Source organism: Rana temporaria, chromosome 3 (genome assembly GCF_905171775.1).
Source record: "Rana temporaria chromosome 3, aRanTem1.1, whole genome shotgun sequence".
NCBI classification, from domain to species: Eukaryota; Metazoa; Chordata; class Amphibia; order Anura; family Ranidae; genus Rana; species Rana temporaria.
In genome coordinates, this window is record NC_053491.1 from 150,991,277 (window position 1) to 151,011,936 (window position 20,660).

The 20,660-nt window shown below is 37.8% G+C and overlaps 1 protein-coding gene across 2 annotated transcripts in view; it reads left to right on the top strand.

Moving 5' to 3' along the window:
* TAFA5 (TAFA chemokine like family member 5) overlaps positions 1-20,660 on the top strand; it is a 596,064-nt gene that overhangs the window by 497,415 nt on the left and 77,989 nt on the right. Inside the window, exons 3-4 of one of the 2 annotated variants that reach the window (XM_040343646.1) lie at positions 11,585-11,712; positions 18,830-18,952. In XM_040343646.1, coding sequence (XP_040199580.1) covers positions 11,585-11,712; positions 18,830-18,937 — 236 coding nt within the window. In that variant the 3' untranslated portion in view covers positions 18,938-18,952. Of the gene's footprint in view, positions 1-11,584; positions 11,713-18,829; positions 18,953-20,660 lie in introns of those variants that run through there. The other variant, XM_040343647.1, reaches the window with a different exon arrangement.

The following is a 20,660-nucleotide window of genomic DNA, read 5'->3' on the forward strand; positions in this document are numbered from 1 at the left end:
AGTCTCTGTGGTTTCTCGCACACCTTGGACAGTCCGACTCAGGATTACCGCTAGGGAGGTTAAGCTGGGTATACACAATAAAAAAAATGTTGTTCAACCCAGTGGGCAGATAAGCATTGTTATTGTGGCAATCTCCCCAGCTGAATTATTGTGGTCTGACAAGGGGGACTACCCCCTCTGGAAAAAACTGTTCACCGCTCACAGCCATTTGCTGCGAGCACTGATTGGATGTTGGTTTTCCAGCATGCTTATTCAACAGAAGCTTGTGAGACAGTCTGCTATCAGACAGGGAGCTGTACACACAGGTCAAAAGTCAGCCAGTTCCTGCAGAACCAACCATTTTTGGCCAATTTTCGGCCTGTGTGTACCCAGCCTAAAGCTTGTTTATCCTGTGTGTCCTTATGATCGTTTTTACATTTTTGGTGGTGCTCTTTAACCACTTCAGCCCCAGAAGGATTTTCCCCCTTAATGACCAGACCATTTTTTGAGATGTGGCACTGCTTTGTTTTAACTGAAATTTGCTGCACCCAAACAAAATTGACGTCCTTTTTTTGCCACAAATAAAGCTTTCTTTTGGTGGTATTTTATCACCTCTGCAGTTTTTATTTTCTGCACTATAAACAGAAAAAGAGCGACAATTTTGAAAAAAAGTTATATATTTTACATTTTTCTATAGTAAATATCCCACCCAAAAATATGATAAAACACATTTCTTCCTCAGTTTTGGTCTATATATATATTCTGGTACATATTTTTGGTAAAGAATTAGCAATAAGCATTGATTGGTTTGCGCAAAAGTTATAGCGTCTACAAAATAGGGACTATATTTATGGTATTTTTATTATGATTTTTTTTACTAGTAATGGTGGTGATCTGCAATCTTTAGCAGGACTGCAACACTGCGGCGGACAGATCGGACACTTTTGACACATTTTTGGGATCATTGACATTTATACAGCAATCAGTGCTGTAAAAATGCACTGATTACTGTGTAAATGTCACAGGCAGGAAAAGGGTTAACACTAGGGGCGATCAAGGGGTTAAATGTGTTCCCTCCTATGTGTTTCTAACTGTGGGGGGATGTGACTGACTAGAGGAGGAGCCAGATCTCTGTTTCTAGCTAGTAGGAACAGACGATCTGTCTTTCCTCTCCTGACAGAATGGGGATTTGTGCGTTTGGCTCTCGTGCCTGCGATCACGTGTGGCCGGCAGACATCATGCTCACCGGCCACACGCATCGGGGGTCCCCCGCCGTGCAGTGGGCACGTTTGCACGCCTGCTATAGTTGTTTAAAGGGCCGACATACAGCTACGGCGATTTGCACAGAAGAGCCGACCTCTCGCAGTAAAATGACAGCGGCTGGTCGGCTAGTGGCTAAGCCAGTGTAACTTTTTTTTAAATATGTCATGTAATACATTAAATAAGTGCAAAAAGTAGATTTATTGCTTGTTTTTCTTATGAAGTAGAGATTTTATCATATTATGTTAATAAAGTCAAATGTTCTGTTGAGAGTGCACACATAAGACACTCAGTAAATTTACCATTTTATTGTAATTCTACGATTGTATGAAAGTTTGATCCATGAACTTATTCCTGATCCCTGCTGTGCGTATTTTAAAGTGAAGCATGAAGGGTATATGAATTCTCAGCGGGATGAAGCACTTTGAATCATGCTTTTCAAGACTCAAAATAAAGACCCCCCACCATTCAGCACTGTACAGAATAAGTATTCATAAAACCCCCCATGGATTTTCAGGCTCATAAAACGACAAAATTAATGTGTTTTCTAAATGAGGTTCTTATCTGTCAAAATCATTGTTAGAATATGACAATGGTTTGTTGTCCAATATAAAGTTTGTGCATCTTTGATGTTTTGTTGCCTTTTGATGCAGACACCTCACATTGTCTTGGGAATTTAAATATAATTTACAATATGCATTTCCAATAATCAGTACAAGTGCAATATGTTACCTTATACAATGATATATTTGTTAGCTCACATCTATGTTTGCACATTAGGGGTGACCTCCACAGCTAGTGGACTAGAGCACTCTCAGTGACGAGGTCATCTGTCAGAAGGGGAGATATATTTTGTATCAATAGAGCCACTAGTGATATGTCACACTTGATTTATATAACACTTGGCATTGTATGTGAATGTACTATATCAAGATTATTAGATTATAGATAATTTAAAAAGGCTGAAAGGACCTTTTGAAAATTTACAATAAGTACAGATATGAGTCGCATCATTGCCTGTGAAGACACAGTGTTGTGTTGAAATATAGAATGGTAGTCTAGGATTAGGCAGCTTTTACAGAGTAAATACAATACTGGAATAAGCAAAAGTTGAATGTGTGACATACTATGCTGTTATTTTAGAGCTTCAAATCTAGGAAAAAAAGCTAATTTTAGGGGTAGCTATTATCTCTTGAAGAAAAGCATTTTCCTTCACTGCCTAGGTAGCTAAATGAAGACAATAACAATAGTTAACTGGTCTAATCTTTGTAAACCTTATTTGATAAACAGGGATTATTGTTTTACTGCATTAATCCCTGCTAATGGCATTCACTAGATTAAATATATATATATATATATATATATATATATATATATATATATATATATATATATATATATTAGGGATGGGCGAACAGTTCGGCCCGAGCATAAATTCGTTGACTTTGAGGAAAATAAAATAAATACCTAAAATATGCTGACTTCGAGGAAAATCTGAAAGCCCTGAAACCCTGTTAAAGTCTATGGGACACTAACTTGAAAAACCAAAAGTGCTAATTTTAAAGGCTTATATGCAAGTTATTGACATAAAAAGTGTTTGGGGACCCGGGTCCTGCCCCAGGATGTATCAATGAAAAAAAGTTTTAAAAACTGTCTTTTTTTGGGAGCAGTGATTTTAATAATGCCTAAAGTGAAACAATACACGTGGGGGGTGTCTATTAGTGTTGCTCACGAATATTCGTATTGCGAATATTCGGCTCGAATATGGCATATTCGAGTATTCGCGATATATTTCGAATTTCGCAATGAATATTCGCAATTCCGAATATTAGCATTTTTTCAATTTTATTTTTAAAACAGATCACATCCTATCGACGTCTAAAAGCATTGCTGGTATGATTAGAGACCCTGGGCCGAGTAGCTAAGCTGAGGCGATCCTTTTATGTTGCCGAATATAAAAAAAAAAAATTGCGAATGCGAAAATGATTGCGAATTTTCGATAACTGTGGTAGGAGAACTCTGATTGTCTCTGATGCAAAAGGGGGGGGGGGCTTTGTGTATGTTTCTGTTATGAATATTTGTATGTTTGATATTATTTTTTTTGTAAGAAGGAAAAAATTGCGCATACCTTAAAAAAAGGGGAGAATACAGCAGCAACTCAAAAATGTTATACAACATAAATTAATACAAGACAGAAAATGGAGTCGCTCTACAAGAATAAAAAATATGTCTAGTGACAAGACATGTGGGCAAATTATAAAATAAGCAAGCGCAAATAACTTGTGAAATACACAGTGAAACAAATATATAAAGAAATATAGTCCCAATAATAGAAAAATAATCTTTCATAAAAATGTCTTTGATATGTGAAGTGAAAAAAAGTCCAAAGCATGCAGCATGAACGTGTTCAATCTTCAAGGTGTTTGATTGACAAACGGCTGTGACAGATGGATAGAGTAAAGAATCACCACCAATGCAAAACACTTTTTATTTTCTATTGTAAAATATCAAGAATATTCTGAGCCAATCAGAGTGCTCCTTCCGCATTTGCCGAATATTTGCAATTATTTTGTATTGTAAAATATCAAGAATATTCTGAGCCAATCAGAGTGCTCCTTCCGCATTTGCCGAATATTCGCAATTATTTTGTATTGTAAAATATCAAGAATATTCTGAGCCAATCAGAGTGCTCCTTCCGCATTTGCCGAATATTCGCAATTATTTTGTATTGTAAAATATCAAGAATATTCTGAGCCAATCAGAGTGCTCCTTCCGCATTTGCCGAATATTCGCAATTATTTTGTATTGTAAAATATCAAGAATATTCTGAGCCAATCAGAGTGCTCCTTCCGCATTTGCCGAATATTCGCAATTATTTTGTATTGTAAAATATCACGAATATTCTGAGCCAATCAGAGTGCTCCTACCGCAGTTATCGAAAATTCCCAATTATTTTCGCATTCGCAATAGCGAAAATTCGCAATCATTTCATTTCGATAAAATATCACGAATATTCGAATTTAGCGAATATATCTCGAATATTCGACTATATATTCGAGATATATCGCGAAATCGAATATGGCGTATTCTGCTCAACACTAGTGTCTATAGTATGTCTGTAAAGTGGCACATTTCCCCGTTTTTAGAACAGTCCCACAGCAAAATGAAATTTCTAAAGGAAAAAAAGTCATTTAAAACTGATCGCGGCTGTAATGAATTGTCGGGTCCCGGCAATACAGATAAATGTCATTGAAATAAACGACATGGGTTCCCCCCCCCCCCAGTCCAATACCAGGCCCTTTGGGGCTGGTATGAAAATTAAGGGACCCCGAACCAAAATGTAAAAAAAAATTGCATGGGGGTCCGCCCAAATTCCATACCAAAGGAATATGAAAGAGCAGAATCACAGAGGCCAGGGGAGTGGAGTTTGTTGCGAAGGAGTGGGTGGTCGACTGTGTCGAAGGCAGCAGAAAGGTCCAAGAGTATGTGTATGGAGTACTGGTCGTTGGTGTTAGCAGTTAGAAGATCGTTGGTTAAATTTAATAGGGCAGTTTCCGTGGAATATTATGGGCTGAAGCCAGACTGTAGGGGATTGAGAAGGTTGTTCAGTTGTTTCCACCAAAGAAATGTAGCAGAATAGATGTTGGTATAAATGTATTAAGAAAAATCATTTAATTGCAAAATTTAATAACAGAAGCTTGGAAATAGTCCCCCCCCCCCAAAAAAAAATGTATGGTCTTTTTTGCCTTTCTATAGTATAAACTAAAAAGGTACAACTTAAAAAACTCACCATGCCCTTTACTAAATACCTTGGACTGTGTACTTTACAAAAAGGGGGCAGTTTGTCATTATTTGTACTGTTCTTTCACACAGACTAAATGATAAACAATTATTAGTCATGATTAAATACCACTAAAAGAAAGCTCTATCCACCCAAACATTATATAAAGTTAATTTGGGTACAGTGTTGCATGACTAATTGTCATTCAAAGTATGACAGTGCTGAAAACTGAAAAATTTCCTAGACTGGAAAAGGGTAAAACAGTCAGGTCTTCAAGCAGGGGTTGATTTACTAAAATTGGAGAGTGCAAAATCTGGTGCAGCTTTGCATCACACAGCCTCTAACTTCAGCTCATTCAATTAAGCTTTGATAAAAAAAATAAAAATAATAAAAACAGGAAGCTGATTGGTTTCTATGCAAAGCTGCACCAGATTTTGCAGTCTCCAGTTTTAGTAAATCAACTCCAAGGCACCATTCACTAGGGTTTTTTATCTAGTAGTTTCCGTTACTGAGTACATGACTGAAATAAATAGAAACTTTTTTATAGCATTCTACGCTATCCAGTGAGAGATTTTTTAGTTTTGGATGTAATGGGGAAGAAGTAGAACCTTTGTCAGTTTAATATTGCTTTACTGTTTCTCTGCTCTCCTTGACCCCAGAGACAATATGAGAAGTAATTGAAAAATTCCCTAAAATGAGGGGAAACTCCACCTCTGACAGTAAGAATTGTCTCTCCTGGTGATAGATCTGAGTGGCATTTGTTGACTAGAATTCTTGTAGTAAATTTTCTTTGAAATCTGGTGCAATAATATATAACTTTACTTGGAATGGGCGTGTAATAAATGCAACCGGCATTAAAGTTTAAATCGATCTCTTGGGATATGTTGCATGTTACCCATATTTGGGTTGTAATATGTAACATGGTGCAAAGTTAACCCCCTCATCTTCAAAACTGCCCCCTCCCCTTCAGCATGCAGGGGTTCTTCTCTCCACAGTAGCTGTCACTTTTGATATGTACATGGCTGTATGGGCTCCAACACATGTGGTTGGCAGCATTAGGCTGGATACATATGGATTAATAATTGCCAACTCAGCAGGGGCTGACTGAATTCCGATCTGTGTGTAGCCCTCTCGGTTGAAAAGAAGCCAGCTATTAGATCAGCCTCTGTTGAATGGTCCTGCTGGAAAATCTTCTTCAATCAGTGGCTTACAGCTATTCAGCTACAGTGTGTATCAGTGTATTCTGACAGTGGCGAGTCCCCACTGTTAGAATACAAAAGCACATTAGCGAGGATTCTTGCAACCACCTCACTTGTGTTCAGCTTTCTAGTTGGAAAAAAAAAAAAAAAAACGGTATAACAAGCTTCAGTTTTATTTTTTTATAGCTAAAAACATTTTCTGCATGTAAAAAAAATACTGTTGATCCTGTTTAAGACTTGTATCCTTGTTATAATAGTGCTGTCAGATTTCCAAGATATGTCCTTTGAACTCCAAAAAGCACCCCTTAGGCTGGGTTCACACTATTGCGAATTGGCTGAGGGTTTCCCCACATCCAATTTGCATAACAGGGGATTGTGACTGGCTCTCTATGTTCACATATCTCTGTGATGGCTGTGAAGTGGCTTGCACAGGAGTCCTGTGTGTCTTTGGCTCAGTTTCAGGGCCGAATTCAGGCAAAAATTTGGCCCTGATTAATCCCTGAAATGGAGAACAGGGATGCACCGGACCCCCTGCTGCAAGTTGTATCCGGCAGCAATGTGAACCCAGCCTTAATGAAATTGAGATACAAAGTGAGGGAGGATTTCGTCATCCAGAGCAGGAGAGCAGTAGAGGGTGAAAGGGGGTGAAACTATCCTTAACCCCCCCTGGCGGTATGAGTCAGGCTCGGGGTGGAAATCATGTACCATTAGCGGTATCTCCGAGCCAGACTCAGGATCGCTCGCAGTATCCAGGCAGGCAGAGTTACTTACCTTGTTCCTGGATCCTGCGATGCCTCCCCGCTGTGTGATCGAGCTGCCGCCTCGCTCGATTCACACAGTGCCTGTGTGCCGCCGAGCTCCGTTCCCTGCGACATTACGACGCACGGGGGCGGAGATCGGCGCCAAATTCAAAAAAGTTAATAAACACAATACATACAGTTCAATTCAATACATACTGAATTGTAATCTTACAGATTACAGTACTGTATGAAAAAAAATACACACCCCCTTTGTTCCTAGTGGTCTGCCCAGTGTCATGCATGTAGTTTTATATAATAAAAACAGTTCTTTCTGCCTGGAAACTGTAGATTGTCCATAGCAACCAAAAAGTGTCCCTGTATGTCAAAAGTGGTTTTAGAGCAGCTAGAAAACAGCGATAATAAATTAGAATCACTTGCAGAATTGAGCGATAGTGATTTGTGGGGAAATTCATCATCAAACAACAAAAGTAATGACAGCGACAATTCTGCAACTGAGCAAATTTCAGTGTTTGTGATTTGATTACATTCTTGAATAATTTTTATTATAATTATATTATTTTTTGTTATAATTATTTATAGTTATTTATTCAATTATAATTTATGATTTTGTGTTTCAAACTTTATCATACCCAATATGTCTACTAGACTCTTGTTTGGTCAGATTTAAGTGAGTTATTCCTAATGCCCCGTACACACAATCACTTTTTGTCTTGGAAAAAAAATGACATTTTTCATCATGAAAAAAAAAAGAAATTTTTTCCAACTTCATCATTAAAAATGATGTTGCCCACACACCATCATTTTTGAAAAATGATGAACAAAGCGACGGCACTCTAAAGGGGAAGTTCTATTCGCCTTGAGGCTGCTTTTAGCTGGTTACTTCATGCTTTTTTGTTACAGCGTGATGAATGTGCTTACTCCATTATGAATGGTAGTTTTACCTCTCGCCTCATAACTTGCTTCTGCGCATGTGCGGGTTTAAAACTTTGTTTTTGCCCACACACGATAATTTTTTTTACGACACAAAAAATGACATTTTGAAAAATGACATAAAAAATTGAAGCATGTTCGAATTTGGAAAATGATGTAAAGCCCACACACGATAATTTTAAATTATATTTTTAAAAATTTCATTTTTTTCATCACAAAAAGTGATCGTGTGTACGGGGCATTAGAATTACAGGCCTACAATATAAAATGCCAAATTTTCATGCAAAATAATGGTACCGCATTCAGCACCTAAAACCAGAAAGAATCATACCGCCAGGGAGGTTAATAGTTAAAGTACAGATATTCATCTCCAATATTTCATATTTACATGACTGAAAATATAAGAATATATATTTAAACATGTTATTTATTTTCCCATAATACATTAACAAAATGTATGTAAAACAATATTAATTATCTTTCATATACTTTAAAAAAAATGAAAACCAGATCAGTGTAATGTAAGCCGATTTATTATGTGTTAGTGCTTCTTATGTATAATTTTATCTATATCTTCTTTGTTGCACTACTCAGTGGTTGAGGTTTACCATCTCAAGTCAAAGGATCAATTGACTCATAGAAAACAGTCCATTGCCTGTGCATCCAATATCTTATCTCAACATTTGTTAGGGGATATAAAGCAATATTGCTCTAGAAGCCTAGTCCAAATAACAGTTTAGCACATAAAATATTTACCTTTGCCATCGGTACCATACTTCTTGCTTCATGCTTCTTTCTTACATTTGTTCAAGCCTACAATCCCAGATCATTGCTGGAGATGTTGACAATGCCCAAGAACATTGTTCCATAAATATTGGACATGCACAGGGATATGCCCCTTTTGGTTAGAAGTAGAATCCGTTTTACACGATCTATTACAAATAACAGTTAAGCTTGATCTAGCAATATTCCTGCTTCATATTCCACCACCCAGTAATCCTAAGAATGCTAAAAGACTGGCCCAACATATTTTAACAGCAGCGAGTTGTTGGTAATATGCACAAGGATCATCTATAATAGTGTTCCACTTCTGTATTCAAAAGATGAAACTCATGGAAGCTCTTATGGCCAGAGATAAATAATATGTTCCCTATTTATGAATGGGTTTAGGACCCTTGGACCTGCTTTGAGGGATCTACCTGAAATGTTTTGTAGCAGCTGCCCCACCTATCCCAGTGATCCCTTGCTGCCTACCCCCACCTCCCCTTCTGTACCTAATTTTTCTTCTGCCCTTCTTTCTTTCCCTGTTTTTTCCTCCTTTTCCCTTTCTTAAAAATCTCTTCTTGTTGATTTATATGTTAAAAAACAGCCTTTAGATTATACCATACGAATGAGAAACACAGACTCACGTTCTGTATCCTACTATTCTATATCTACATGCTGGTCATATAGGTTAATTGCTGGTTGTGAGATGATCTCTACTCATGTACTGTATAGTTACCAAGTGATTATATTGTGCTTTCTTATTGATGGATTGTTACCTCTGCCTTTACCTAGGGTTACTGAATATTAGACGATGTGTTCATCTAATTTTGACTGTGATGATTGTAACACAAACGCATTAGTATGTGATAAGTTTGGACAAAGTTTTTCTAATTTTCCAATACAAATGATAAAAAATAAATTTACATAAAAAAATGCACCTACAGAAAATACACTATACAGCTCTTTTTGTGTATGCAGGACAAATACATGTATGTATATCTTTGCAATTCTTTACATACCTGTAGATCTGCCAGAAATGCACTCAGTTTCTAATTTACTCTTTCGGACTGACCAGGATGAAAATACAACAAAAGACATCAGCCTTCACTGAAGCTACTGAATACTTCCCCCTTTCCTTATCTACACAAATAACTGATTAACAGATTAATTAAAGACTGACAAGGCATAAAACAAGGGAAGTTGACATATGATCTAAGTAATTTAGTCCCCCTAGGTTCAAAAGAATTTAAAATAAATGCATTGCTTACTAAAGTAAATGGATCCATGATGTTTGTGAACTATAATATTATTATTATTATTATACCGGATTTATATAGTGCCAACAGTTTATGCAGAACTTTACAACTTGAGGGTAGACAGTATAAATACAATACACTTTAATACAGTAGGAATCAGAGGGCCCTGCTCCTTAGAGCTTACAATCTAAATAGCAATAGCAATCTAAATACAATCTATAATAGCTTAACTATTACTTTTGGTTTGCTGAATAGAAAGGCTTTTATTTATTTGTTTTCATTTTAGAAATGTCTTAACAGGTTACCCTTAAAAAAAACTTTTCCATACAAGGTTTTAGATTTTAATACCTTAACATTTCAGTTGTCACCACAAGTAACATGCAATCTTCTTAATTCCTAGTCAGATATTGCAAGCAGGATTTGGAGAATATTTTCATGTATATTTCAATCATTCGTATCTTACATGAAGCTAAGAATGTTCTGATTTATGGCTGTCACACAAATTTTATCTTACTTTTTGTTGTAAAAATGTTTTTCTGTATGCCACTTGGGAGATTTACCATGTTTCTGGCAGTTGGTGACTGTATGAATGAATGATCAGCAAATGCAGTGTTCAGAGCAAACCAAACACACATATTTTGACAACACCAGCTTAAGAATTAAGCAAGATGGTCAAAGAGCTCAAGTGAAATCTGGTGCCATATGGAGCTTTGAAAACACTGTTTACAGCATATCTTCAGCTAAAATTAGATATATTGGTTAACTGAAATGGGGATTGAATTATTTCATGTTACTATATACTGTTTTCATCGTCATTCTTTCAATTGTACAAAGGGATAGTTTTGGAAGAATTTCCCTTAAAAATTGTAAAGAAAAATAAGCTATAAGGCTGAGTTCGCACTGGCATTAAGAGCAGGTATTTGAGAGGCATTTGACATACGTTAAAAATGCCTGTCAAACTCATGTGCAAAAGATATAATAGACAGCACATTGTGCTATTCACACTAAGCGTTAGCATTGTGTCACTTAAAAATTGCAGCCTCATGTCGAGTCAGAAGGTGTTTAAAGCATTTCAACGCTTCCCATTTAAGTCTATAGTAATGCTCTGCAAACGCACTGGCAGGCGTTTTTGGCGTGCTTTTGGAGCGGTTGCGGCACATTAAAATGTGTTTATTTCTGCCACTTTCCACTGTGGAGCAGATTTAACGCTCATCAAACGTAACAAAACCATGCATAGGGCGTTTAGGGAATGTTCTTAACACTTGTAAAACGCCCCATTTTAAAGCTTGTTGTCACTTGTCTGATGCCCATACTAATGCCATACAAATGCTATAGGAGCCTTTGTTGAGCGTAGGAAATGTAATTAATTGTGTACAAGCCCTTAGGCTATTTTAATACCTTATTCTAATTAAGCAATAACATATAGGCTGCATAATGCTATTGGAATAATTATTTTAAAAGTTATATTTCAGAATATAATTAATATTTTAGAATATAAAATGGAGTACATTTTTTACACAAAAACTCAAAAATGTGTTAATTGCACCAAATAATTTTAATTATGATTTGTTATTTTTTTTAATGCAACAAGTTATACAAAAAAGCATGTGATCAGAACAAAAATACTTATGTCATTTTTTCTTCTTTCTACAGCACGTATTATAAGAACAAAACAGTGGTGTGATATGCTTCCATGTTTAGAAGGGGAAGACTGTGACTTATTAATGAACAAATCAGGCTGGACCTGTACACAACCGGGTGGGCGAATAAAGACAACTACGGTAAATAAAAGGTGTCAAAAGGCAAAAGCTATATGCTGTATGCTGATATATTATAAATGCATTACATTAGAAAATGTGACTAACACCACAGAAAATGCCATGTTGTACATATAGCAAATAATACAATATTTGTTTACATTAAAGCAAACTCATGCTTTCCCCATTTATCCTTTTAACCCCACTCCACTCTCCCAGCATCACATACTCACTAGGTTTAGCCACTGGAAGTGACAAAAATACCTCATAGCAGTTTTGTGGAGTGTGCATGTAGTCAGTTTACATATTTATAACTTTATACTTTATGTTATATTATTGAATTTTTAATTGAATTTCAGTATATTTTTTCACTAGATATGGTTTTTTTTCCTGGTATTATACCCAGGTATCTGTTTTTCCATGTGTTAGCTAAAAATAAATGCAAACAATAAGTGGAAAAAGTAAATAAAAAAAAAGCCCTGAAATAATTTTTACAGGGCATACATTAAACCCTTAATCTTAGTATTACCCATAAATCTTTTCTAAAATCTGGCCCTATTCTTAGCTTTAACCCTCAAATGAGCCCATAAATTAAACCATAGCCCTATATATTGGTGCTTATTCACACTTGTGTGGAGATTGCCACATTTCTACGCTAGAAATACACTATAAAGGGCACAAAGAAAACAAGTCAGCTGAGGTGTGAAAATCTGCAACATGTTTGCATTGTTCTGTCCCACACCACAGCTTACTCATAGTTAAATTTCTGTCTATTTTTAGAAATACCGAGATTAATAAAATAGCACACTGTGACGTTTCAGGCCGCGTACAGACGAGCATACATGTACGATGAAACCGGTCCGCTGGACCGTTTTCACCGTACATGTATGCCCGGGGATTTCTGTATGGTGGCTGTACTCACCATCATACAGAAATCCGCGCGTAAACAATACGCGGGGCGTGTCCGCGCCGTCCCAGCGACGATGACGCGGCGACGTGGGCGGCCCTGCCAGTTCAATGCTTACACGCATGCGTCCAAGTCATTCGACGCATGCAAGGGATGGCGGGCGCTCGGACATGTACGGTAGGTCTGTACAGACGACCGAACATGTCCGAGCGGGCAGGATTTCAGCGGACTGTTTTAAAGCAAGTCCAGAAATATTTGCCCGCTGGAAAAAGGCCCGGCGGGCAAATGTTTGCTGGAATCCTGTCCGCTCGGGCCTACACACAACCGAACATGTCTGCTGAAACTGGTCCGCGGACCAGTTTCAGCAGACATGTTCGGTCGTCTGTACGGGGCCTCAATAAAGTTAAATAAGTAAACAGTCACCACTGCCCAGAACCAGAACTTCTGCATGGAAAAAAAAACTGGTGTTTTACTATGCAGGTAGTGGTAGTGTGAACCAGCCTTTAAAATGGAAGTACAGTCTTCTATACTTCCTTGCTACTGACATCTTTACCCATTCTTCTGTTGGGTTTGGAATCTTCTGCTATCTTCGTTAGCTGAACAGGATGACAGCTCATCCTGGCACCCAAGAATGCTGAGAATGTACGCTGAGCTGAACATTTAGGAAACATATTGCTGGCAGGCTGAGCAGAAGATTTTATTGCAGAAGAAACATACAGAATCCCTTCTGCAATAAATCCTACCTGGCAGCAATTTTCTATATTTCCATTTAAATATTAAAGCAGAAGATTGGTCACTTGCTGCTGCTTGTTTCTTTTAGATCAGGGTAGCAAGGAAATATTCGTATTGATATATAATAAAAGGACTACACACAGGGAAAAAAAATATATGTTTCCTAATAACCCTTCAAAGCATAGACTGGGAGGAATTTTTTTTTAATCTGGCATACCAAACAGAACACAGCAATATATATGCCTTATTCACAATGGTGCTTGGGCCTACACTGCTTGAATAAGGCATTGTTTTTTGTCTTTAACCTTCCAAAGCTGTGTGAAAGCAGTCTATGGAAGTAATTTCAGATGCAGCACTGGCACAGACACAGCCGCATGTCAACATTTCTAAAATTTCTATGCAGGAGTGGGTGCATGGCTTTGAATGTAGACATGGACAGTTTTGACACGTGGCTGCATCTTTATAGCTGCATCTGAATTCACTTCCATAGGATGCCTACATGCAGCAAAAAGAACAATTAAGTACTGTCCCAGATAATTTTTCTATTTGTACTAAATTTTTAATTTCCAGGACAACCTTTTTGGGGTGTTTCCCTTTCTTTAAGGCCCAAGTAGTACTAATACACAAAGTTTTGAGCAGAATATTAAGTAAGACAATCTTTGAGAAACAAAAAAGAAAAAAATAAGACACAAACAAACTCATACAGCAATGGTAATTACATTTGGGTAGTTGGTGAGATAAGGAAGAAACTGTGTGAGCGTGAGTATTAATCGCTGAGGTACAAAAACAATGCCTCATATAGTATAACAGTGTTTTAAATGAATACTAATGGTAATAAGCAAATTTAAATTTGGGGGTACTAAACAAATTTTATCTAAAATAAAGATACTCTTGATGTCAGTATGCATATTTGCACAGTGTCTTGTATTTATAGTCACTGTTAATTCATAAAGCATTTAGATAAAGAAAAAGGAAAAAACTGGCCAAACATGTTACCCTTTGCTACAGGTGCAGACATAGTTCCCATGTCCTATCTTAGTCAGAGATTGTCAGTAACTGTCAAAGACAACAGGCTATTTATTAAGGGTTGATGAATGCTTTCATGTATAACTGTCTTTAAAGATACCATTTTTACCCAGAACTTTTTCCATTTTGCAAGATTGATATATACTTCAGTTGAAAGTAACATTTAGAAGTGTAAAGCAAATGTAGCCATAGATGTTTTAGCACGAAAAAAGTCTGAATATGTATTGTACAGTTTTTAATAGGAAATTCTTTTGTTGAAGTGTAGTAGCACAGTTAACCAACATACACCAACTCAGGAGAAATTTTTATTTTATTTTTCTTGTTATTTTTTTCCTGACATGATTAGATGAAAGAAGCAGACATAAGGTTCTGTGCGTTGTCAGTAAAATTAATTAATTTTAGTACTGCATTATCTCAATATCAACAGACCAATGAAAATTAATTTCAAAGTTGAACAGCTTTTTAGGCCTGCTTCACACAATAGAATGTACATGCTCTATTGACTTCAGATTTCAGCATTCTGTATTTCCACCAATAACTGTCAATCTGTGTCCATTGGAGAATGTAAAGAAGCTAGGATATCATGGGTCATTCCATATTACTGGAAATAGCACCTATAATGCTTTTGCATTATATCCAATAAAACTATAATGCAAAGACAATCTTAGACTGCTCTAGGTTCAGTTTTGTTTTTCTGGTGAGGATTTTTCAGTTGACAGCCAAAGGTTTATTGCACCTATTGAATATGTCTTGCAATTTCTAAAATATAAAAAACACTTCCCTTAATGTATATCATATAAGTCCTAACTAATAACTACCTGTATAGACTAGTGTAGTAGTTATAATATTTAAAATAGTGCACGCATAAGACCACAACAATTTCTACTTATGTAGTGGCTCAGACATGTGGTTTTATGATCAATCATCTCCTTTTTGTATTGCAAACTTCACAGATTAAATTAACCTCAAAAATCTCATTTATTTGTTGCATTACCAAATGCTCTATACAGTTGAAAAAAATAAATTAATTTGACTATCAAACTGTATATATTTTATCACTGATCCATTTCTGCCTAATTGTTGTTTAATGAGTTCATTCTTATAGATGATACGATTTCATTGAATTGAACTTAAAAGAACATTCATGCTCCAATTGCTCAGTAGCTAACCTCACTAAACCTCTGTAATTTTATTGCTAAATTAGCTGAAGTGGGAAATTAAAGAGTTTCAAGAACCTAAAAAAGAGAGCTCACAGTGAATAAAAGGTGTAATCACTCTGACACAGATTCCCATGCTTAGCTAGTAAAATATACCAACGATCTACATTCGACAAGGGAAGTGAATTTCTTAATAGACTTTATTTACAGATAAAGCAACAAAGCACTCCTCTCTATTAGCACAATTACATGCTATTTGAGCTAGAAATTAAATTAGCTTTACCCATAGATTGAACAGTTTTCATACTGCATTTGGCAGAAGTAAAGACATTTCTCTGTATACAATGTATGTATATATATATATATATATATATATATATATATATATATATATATATATTAGCCACTATCATAAACTAAATCAAATAAACTAGTCATAAAACAAATGTTATACCAGTACATAATAATATCAAAATATTAATATACGGTATATAATAATATAGTGTCTCACAAAAGTGGGTACACCCCTCACATTTTTGTCAATATTTTATTATATTTTTTCATGTGACAACTGAAGAAATTACACTTTGCTACAATGTAAAGTAGTGAGTGTACAGCTTGTAAATTTGCTGTCCCCTCAAAATAACTCAACACAGCCATTAATGTTTAAACCACTGGCAACAAAAGTAAGTACACCCTAAGTGAAAATGTCCAAATTGGGACCAAAGTGTCAAGATTTGGTGTGTCCACCATTTTTTTCGAGGACTGCCTTAACCCTCTTGGGCATGGAGTTTACCAGAACTTCACAGGTTTCCACTGGAATCTTCTTCCACTCATCTATGATGACATCACGGAGATGGTGGATGTTAGAGACCTTGCGCTCCTCCACCTTACATTTGGGGATGCCCCACAGATGCACAATAGGGTTGAGGTCTGGAGACATGCTTGGCCAGTCCATCAAATTTACCCTCAGGTAAGTTTGGGGTGGTTGGGATACTGCCCTGCAGCCCAGTCTCTGAAGGGATGATGCTCTGCTTCAGTAAGTCACAGAACATGTTGGCATTCATGGTTCCCTTGATGAACTGTAGCTCCCCATTGCCAGCAACACTCATGCAGCCCCAGACCATGACACTCCCACCACCATGCTTGACTGTAGGCAAGACACATGTGTCTTTGTACTCTTCACCTGGTTGCCGCCACACACGCTTGACACCATTTGAACCAAATATGTTTATCTTGGTCTCATCAGACTTCAGGGCATGGTTCCAGTAATCCATGACCTTAGTCTGCATTTTTTCTTCAGCAAACATTTTGCATGCTTTCTTGTGCATCATCTTTAGAAGAGGCTTCCTTCTGGGAGGACAGTCATGGAGACAGATATGATGCAGTGTGTGGCGCATGGTCTGAGCACTGACAGGCTGGCCCCACCCCTTAAACTTCTGCAGCAATGCTGACAGCACTCATACATCTATTTCCCAAAGACAACCTCTGGATATGACGCTGAGCACGTGCACTCAAGTTCTTTGGTTAACCATGGCGAGGCATGTTCTGAGTAGAACCTGTCCTGTTAAACTGCTGTATGGTCTTGGCCACTGTGATTCAGCTCAGTTTCAGGGTCTTGGCAATCTTTTTACAGCCTAGGCCATCTTTATGTAGAGCAACAATTTTTTTTTTTTCAGATCCTCAGAGAGTTCTTTGCCATGAGGTGCCATGTTGAACTTCCATTGACCAGTATGAAAGAGTGAGAGCGATAACACCAAATTGAACACACCTGCTCCCCATTCACACTTGAGACCTTGTAACACTAATGAGTCACATGACGCGGGGAGGGAAAATGGGTAATTGGGCCCAATTTGGACATTTTCACTTAGGGGTGTACTCCCCTTTGTTGCCAGTGGTTTAGACATAAAGTGTAAGTTCACCTTTACAGAAAAATAAGTAAGTTGAACTTACACAGGTCCCCCTCCTCGCCCCCTCCCCCAGTCCCGCTGACTTGGACTGCGGCAATCTCCAGTTCTAAGCCCTGGTATAGTCATGCCAGGAGTCCAGGGCTTAGAAATCTCCTGAGCTGAATGTCCAAAATGTCCCTTGTCAGGAGGGATGTTTTGGAGCATTCTAATTGGTCAGCACCGTCACATGGGCAGTGCAGACCAATTAGCAGCATAGCCCATCCTTTCAGCTGTGGAGGAGACGCATGGCTGCAGAGAAGATTTCTAAGCCCCGGGCTCCTGGCACGGACACACTAGGGCTTATAAATCTTCTCTGCTGTATGCATCTTCTCCATAGCTGATAGGATGGGCTACGCGGCTGCAGATTGGTCGACGCTGCCCATGTGACGGCGCTGACCAATTAGAATGCTTCAAAATGCCCCTCCTGATGAGGGACGTTTTGGACATTCAGCTCAGGTTATTTTTAAGCCCTCCTGACGCGGCTGTACCGTGCTTAGAACCGGAGATTGTGAGATTATATATGATTTGTGAGATTAATAAAATGTACCAACATATATATAGTTTGAATGCTTCTCTAAAGAAAATTAATAAAATTGACAACACAATTGATATTGGTAAATGTTGCTGAACTGACAGATCTTATTAAAAACACAATTGTGCATTGTCAGCGTAAGTTAAAATCTAAACAGTAGTACCTACTTAATTCAGTTGCTGATTTTAAAATTAATTTAACTTTGAAAAGCCATTGCTGCTGTTATGGACCTTGGTTCAAGCAAAAGCAGCCTATTCACTATTTGCAGACCTACCAAACCATTGCAGATGTTTTTGGCTATTTGCATGCCTGAACTCACAATACTTATGTAATATAAACACAGTGTTTATCCTGAATGACATCACTGACCAAATATTGTCATGACTTTATTTGGCCAGTGACCTCATCTGGCATCTCCACCACAGTGTTTATATTCCAGCAGCACAGGGGAGCTGTTATTTGTGACAGAAGTAGCGGTGGGGAAGCATCATCATGGTAACAATCTGATGCTTACCAATGTACATTACCAATGTACATTTGCTGAACCACTAAATGACAGATCCCTGGTGCAGTGGTAATGTCAACGCAGTGGGATAAGATTGTGGTGTTCAATTTGTCCTGATTGTCAAATTAGTTACATCTGTGGATGATTGATTGTTTTACATTGCTGAAAGCTGTGGTTAAAAATGGATTTACATTGATTAACACTAGATATTTATAAGTGACTTTTTTGTAATCATTCTTCTGGGAGTGGAAGAAAATCTGTAGCCCTGGCTTCCAAATTCTGCTACAAGTCCTCCCCAATAACCCCCACATTCTTTTTGTTCTTTTTTGGTAGACTGGATGCAGAGAAGAGGCCCTTGTCCCTCAGCAATGGAACAAGGTACCCCCCAATATTAAAAGACATGTAATCTTGCTAGCACAGGAGGGAGGGAGGGGACATTAGCTTCCCTCCAATTTCTGGCCACCCTTTTTGCATGCCTGGATAAGGGTCTGGGTGGAATTTTAGGGGAAACCATTAATGTGTACTGTACTATACTTTTTTAAAGGACAACATTGCATTGTTCCATAACACCAAACACAGCAATCACACAGCTATATTATTTAAAGGATTTGTGTAATTTCATTGCCCCCTTTAAACTGCATACAATAATGTCCTCTCCCTGCTGGATGGTAGGACTTTGTTTATTTTTTTGCATTGAAAGATAGGTGGTACCCCCTCAATGGGATTTTAACAGCAAAAACACCACTAATATAGAATAAAATCAAATGTTTGGTAATACCTATACAATAGATCAAACACACATGTGATGATCTTGTAAAAAACTAGCAAAAACACACATTTGATTAATTGCAACTATACAAGAATATGGTCTATATAGTATTACTCTCCAAACAACTATTTGGTATTCAACGCATTTCAGGTTCAAGCCTTTCGTCAGGGGTATTTAGATAGGAGAATATATATTCAATTGTTTGTCTAATGAAAAAAAGGAAAAACACACAATCAAATTGTGACATAAACAGTGGCGAGCATATAAGGTATGGACACAGACCATGCTGATGGAGCATCTACCAGAGTTAGATAGTTAGATAGATAGAGTTAGAATAAATGGTGCAGTGTTATTTAAGCTATGCAAGCAGGAATCACAAGGATCACTGCGGAGGTAGGCGTCAGTGTATATATATCAGGGATGTAGCAACTATCTACCACCTTCTGACATGGTTGAGACATCTCTATTTATTAAATTGATACATGTTACTCCATGGCAGTGCCCAGCTACCCATGTCCTTTTTCTCAACAAGTGCTTGCCTATTAGCATCAAAAAAGGCATGAGAAAATAGTTTTTCTTTTCATAAACCACAGTGGGGTTTAGGGCTAATTTTGGGCCTGTGGATTCTTGCTGGGTCCACCAAATGCAGCTTAAACTGAACTCCACCAGGTTTGCTCTTTCCTAGATGTTATGGGCCAGATCCACAAAAGGGATACGCCGGCGTATCTACTGATACGCCGTCGTATCCCTGTTTCTATCTATGCGACTGATTCACAGAATCAGTTACGCATAGATATTCCTAAGATCCGGCAGGTGTAATAGTTTTACACTGTCGGATCTTAGGATGCAGTACCTCGGCCGCCGCTGGGGGCATTTCTCGTCGAAATTCCACGTCGGGTATGCAAATTAGCACTTACGGAGATCCACAAAGCGGTTTCCCTTCATGAAGTCTCCGTAAGTTGTTAGTTTGCAAACGCAAAATTAGGGCTACTTTTACAAAGTGTAAACTTAGCACACCATGTAAACGTAGACCCTTCTTTCCCGCGACGCTGTAAAAAATGTTTTTTAATTTTTTTTTCCCGCCGCATCTCTTTTTTTTCCCGACGCAACTTTTTTTACCCGGCGCGATTCACAAAACTCGGCGTAACGTAACTTTGCGCAAAGCACGTCGGGAAAATCGCATCGGGAGCATGCGCAGTACGTCCGGCGCGGGAGCGCGCCTAATTTAAATGGGACTCGCCCCATTAGATTGGGCACGCCTTGCGCCGTACACATTTAAGTTACACAGCCGAAAATTTCTAGGTAAGTGCTTTGTGGATCGGGCACTTAGGTAGAAATTTTGCGGCGGTGTAACTTAAATAGGAAGATTTAAGTTAAGCCCGCTGGCTGTGGATC